Below are 4,609 nucleotides of genomic sequence, written 5' to 3' on the forward strand. Positions count from 1 at the left end.
CTGGAACAAGTTTGTAACATGGTTACTGTAAAATGCAACGTGTTACCTCTTCATCTTCGTGGAAGTATCCGTGGCTGAACAGAGTGGCTGCCAACAGCAGGGCACTGATGATCTGCAACAGCAGCAACACACTTCATTAGTCATCATTGTCAAGGCCAGGAATAGAGAAGCATGATAAGCCAGCACTTAAGTCAAATTAAGAGGTTGTCAGGACCACATTTAGCCACATTACTGTTGTTATGATGACCATGTAACACATTCATCATCCGCCAGAGTGGACACGTGTAGCCTAGTACGGTATTACATTATGAGAACATTATTACATTATAAATAATGCAATAAATGCAGCGCATAGAGTAATAATTGAAAAAAAAAAGGAGTACTCTCCTTGTCTTCTTAAAGCATAGGAGCCCTTCTAGTCCTTAATGTAAAGCAACTGTCTGTTAGGTCCATAGAGCAGTGATTCTCAACCTGGGAGTCCCCAGGTCATTTCTGGGGTTCGCCAGATGGTTGTGGAGAATAACATGACATATTTTAGTTTTTTACATTGCAGTGCATCGCCTGTGCCAGTGATTGGCCTATAATTTGCCTCAGAACATTATGTGTGTCTTGTGAGAGTCAAAGTGTGCCTGCAGATGAGTTTCTGATGGGGGGTTTCCGAAGGAGAGAAAGAGTCATGGAAAGCATCAACACTCCTCAGTGCCTGGAGGGGAGCATAATGGACAGACAGAGATTGAACTGCTGTTTCCTAACTGCCCTAATAGGGACACACAAACAAAGCAAAACCACATGTTGCACAATCCAGTCTAGCCTGTGAAGCGTGGAAGAAAGGATGAGGAAGATGAGAAGGAAGGAGGAGGAGATTAAAAACTGAATTAAAAGTCTTTTATTTATTAATTTTTTTGTTTCTTGTTCTAGTTTATTTATTTTTTTAACTTTGGTTGATAAATGACCCAAGAATATCTTTAAGATTTGTGCTACAAATACAGCAAAACAATGAGCAAACAATGAAGCAATTAATTAAGAAACTTAATAGAAAACAATTACATAAAAAAATATGAATATATAATTACAATAATGAAAATAATGTGGTTGCATGCTTGCCGTGAAAACATTATACTTAGATTAATACAATAATTGCTTTATTATACTCATATTAGTGAGTAAGCAATCACATAAACCAAGTCCCTATAAACACCATATGGACAGGTGTTTTATCTAAAGGGGATTTTATTAGCTATTACAAAACTGCTGAAGCATTATTTATAGGCCTAATATTTTTAATTTGTTTTATTATGCCCTGGAGGGATTTCTTTTGTTATTCACAACAGCATCATGTCCATTTTCCAATTTCATCCACTGGGGGTTCACTTTCTCCCCCAAAAAAACCCTCTATTCCAACAAGTTTGGATTTTTCAAAATAAACAGCAACATGTTCATAAACAAATCCTCTGGTTTCTAATAGACTTGGAACCAACAATTAAGGCTAAATAACAAATAAATCTTGAATAAATTGCACTGAAAACAACTGAAGTGAAACAATCGACTTGCAGATTTGCAAATCTGCAAATCATACTCGAGCATCTGATACAGAAGAAGCTGTTTTATGTATCATTTCACGGAGGGATAATCTGCATTTACTGACCCTGGCTTTGTGCCTCTGGTTTTAATTTGACAATGGACTTTTTGTTTCTGCAGCAGCAAAAAGAAAAAAAACACACTTACCGCGATCAAACTTATCACGATAATGTAACTCCGCTTCAGACAGGCGTTCACTTTCCCCATTGTGTTGCAATATATGTAGCCTTCATGCAGTTTAAAGGTGTCCTATAATAGAAATCCACATGCTACAGAGAGAGAAAGAGAGAGTTCTCTTCTTGTTGCCCGCAGCACCTTAGTGTTTGTGCATGGGCGTACAGAGGAGAGGAAGGAAAGCCCCATGTTGTGCTGCTGAAAGGGGGCTGGCCATGTGTGTGTGTGTGTGTGTGTGTGTGTGTGGGGTAGAGTTGAAGAGGTGGGGGGTAATAAGGAACCTATTGTTTTTGTCGGTATTATTAGGGCCCGAGCACGAAAGTGCCAGGACCCAACGGTGTCCTGGCACGAAGTGCAAGGAACCTATTGTTTTTCTGGGGATTATTATTAGGGCCCGAGCACGAAAGTGCCAGGACCCAACGGTGTCCTGGCACGAAGTGCAAGGAACCTATTGTTTTTCTGGGGATTATTAGGGCCCGAGCACGAAAGTGCCAGGACCCAACGGTGTCCTGGCACGAAGTGCAAGGAACCTATTGTTTTTCTGGGGATTATTAGGGCCCGAGCACGAAAGTGCCAGGACCCAACGGTGTCCTGGCACGAAGTGCAAGGAACCTATTGTTTTTCTGGGGATTATTATTATTATTCTTTTTCCGCTGCGAGATCGCGTTTTTGACGACCTTAGCCATCCCCAAAACTCACGAAAAGTGGAGTATGCGTCAGAACTGGTGGGAAATTCAATGTTCTGGAGTGACTGGGCTCGGGTGTCTCCAGAGGGCTCCATAGCGCCCCCTAACGTACGCAGTTTTTCAGAGAAAGTTTCTTCGATCTTCACGAAATTCAAGTATGTCATTGCTCACGCCCTCATACCTGGATTAAATGATTTTGAGATTTCTTCGGCAAACAGGAAGTCAGCCATGTTGGACTTCCTGCGTGATTTTAGAATTTACGAACGCATATTTGAAGACTTTAGGATGCACAAAAATTTATGAAACTTTACACACACATCCAAACTAGTAATTACTTAATTTTAGTGGTGAAATTTTGCTTGGGCGTGGCATGTTGGCTCTCTAGCGCCCCCTTATGTCTTTCAGATTTTGAACATACCTTTAGGTACTCGAAAACTCATGAAATTTGGCAAGATGATAGACACCTGTGAACTTTATTTAAATATATAGCCATTAGGCTCAGTGTGTTTAGCCGGCTCTATAGCGCCCCCTAACGCGTTGAAATTTTAACTTTGTCAAAGTTGATCCGATAATCATGAAATTTGGTATGCATATCCCACTCATCATTTGAAACATATTCCTCATTGGGTTTCATTAGCTCCGCCCACCCGGAAGTCGGCCATATTGGATTTCATGTCACTTTTAGCATTTTATAGGCCGCGTACTTTAACGAACTCCTCCTACAGATTTAATCAGATCGATTTGAAATTTGGTCAGGACCATCTTAAGACCTTGAAGATGAAAAGTTATTAAAATCGTGAGTTTTCACTTAACGAGCGGAACGTGGCGTGGCGTCCATTTTGAGCCATTCGCCATGAAACAGGCAGTTATTGTAACTCAACTGTACATAGTCCGATCTGCCCCAAATCTCTCAGGTATGATGGTGGTCCAGTACTGATGACATGTATATGAAAAATTATACTCATAGCCCCGCCCCAAGACGTTAGCCCCGCCCCCTTTCATATCTCATGAACCGTTTATAGTAGAGTCTTGCGGGAGGTGTCATATCACTCAGCAGAGAGTGCCTGTTTCATTGGGGATGGTTAGCCCCGCCCCCTACACATTAGCCCCGCCCCCTTTCATAACTCATGATCCGTTTGTAGTAGAGTCTTGTGGGGGGTGTCATATCACTCAGCAGAGAGTGCCTGTTTCATTGGTGAAAGTTATGCCCGCCCCCTACACATTAGCCACGCCCCCTTTCATAACTCGTGATCCGTTTGTCGTAGAGTCTTGTGGGAGGTGTTATATCGCTCAGCAGAGAGTGCCTGTCGTAGAGCCTTGCGGCAGGCGTCGTGGCGCTCGTCAGAGTTTCGGCTTCACGGTGCCCGGCCGCGTCGGTCGGCGTCCCGCCAGCATCCTCGACGCGCAAGGGGCGAGGGCCCGTTCATCGCTGCTTGCAGCTTTAATTATTATTCTTTTTCCGCTGCAAGATCGCGTTTTTGACGACCTTAGCCATCCCCAAAACTCACGAAAAGTGGAGTATGCGTCAGAACTGGTGGGAAATTCAATGTTCTGGAGTGACTGGGCTCGGGTGTCTCCAGAGGGCTCCATAGCGCCCCCTAACGTACGCAGTTTTTCAGAGAAAGTTTCTTCGATCTTCACGAAATTCAAGTATGTCATTGCTCACGCCCTCATACCTGGATTAAATGATTTTGAGATTTCTTCGGCAAACAGGAAGTCAGCCATGTTGGACTTCCTGCGTGATTTTAGAATTTACGAACGCATATTTGAAGACTTTAGGATGCACAAAAATTTATGAAACTTTACACACACATCCAAACTAGTAATTACTTCATTTTAGTGGTGAAATTTTGCTTGGGCGTGGCATGTTGGCTCTCTAGCGCCCCCTTATGTCTTTCAGATTTTGAACATACCTTTAGGTACTCGAAAACTCATGAAATTTGGCAAGATGATAGACACCTGTGAACTTTATTTAAATATATAGCCATTAGGCTCAGTGTGTTTAGCCGGCTCTATAGCGCCCCCTAACGCGTTGAAATTTTAACTTTGTCAAAGTTGATCCGATAATCATGAAATTTGGTATGCATATCCCACTCATCATTTGAAACATATTCCTCATTGGGTTTCATTAGCTCCGCCCACCCGGAAGTCGGCCATATTGGATTTCATGT

At 42.5% G+C, this 4,609-nt stretch overlaps 1 protein-coding gene across 1 annotated transcript in view; it reads right to left on the minus strand.

Annotated features, from left to right (window-relative positions):
• Positions 1-1,938, minus strand: part of LOC119482968 (tetraspanin-8-like) — a 12,019-nt gene extending 10,081 nt beyond the window's left edge. Inside the window, exons 1-2 of the mRNA XM_037760882.1 lie at positions 1,726-1,938; positions 47-112 (exon numbers count right to left, since the gene is read on the minus strand). Coding sequence (XP_037616810.1) covers positions 47-112; positions 1,726-1,785 — 126 coding nt within the window. The 5' untranslated portion in view covers positions 1,786-1,938. The remainder of the gene's footprint in view (positions 1-46; positions 113-1,725) is intronic.
• Positions 1,939-4,609: the final 2,671 nt, after the last annotated feature.

Source organism: Sebastes umbrosus, chromosome 23 (genome assembly GCF_015220745.1).
Source record: "Sebastes umbrosus isolate fSebUmb1 chromosome 23, fSebUmb1.pri, whole genome shotgun sequence".
In the NCBI taxonomy this organism is placed as follows: Eukaryota; Metazoa; Chordata; class Actinopteri; order Perciformes; family Sebastidae; genus Sebastes; species Sebastes umbrosus.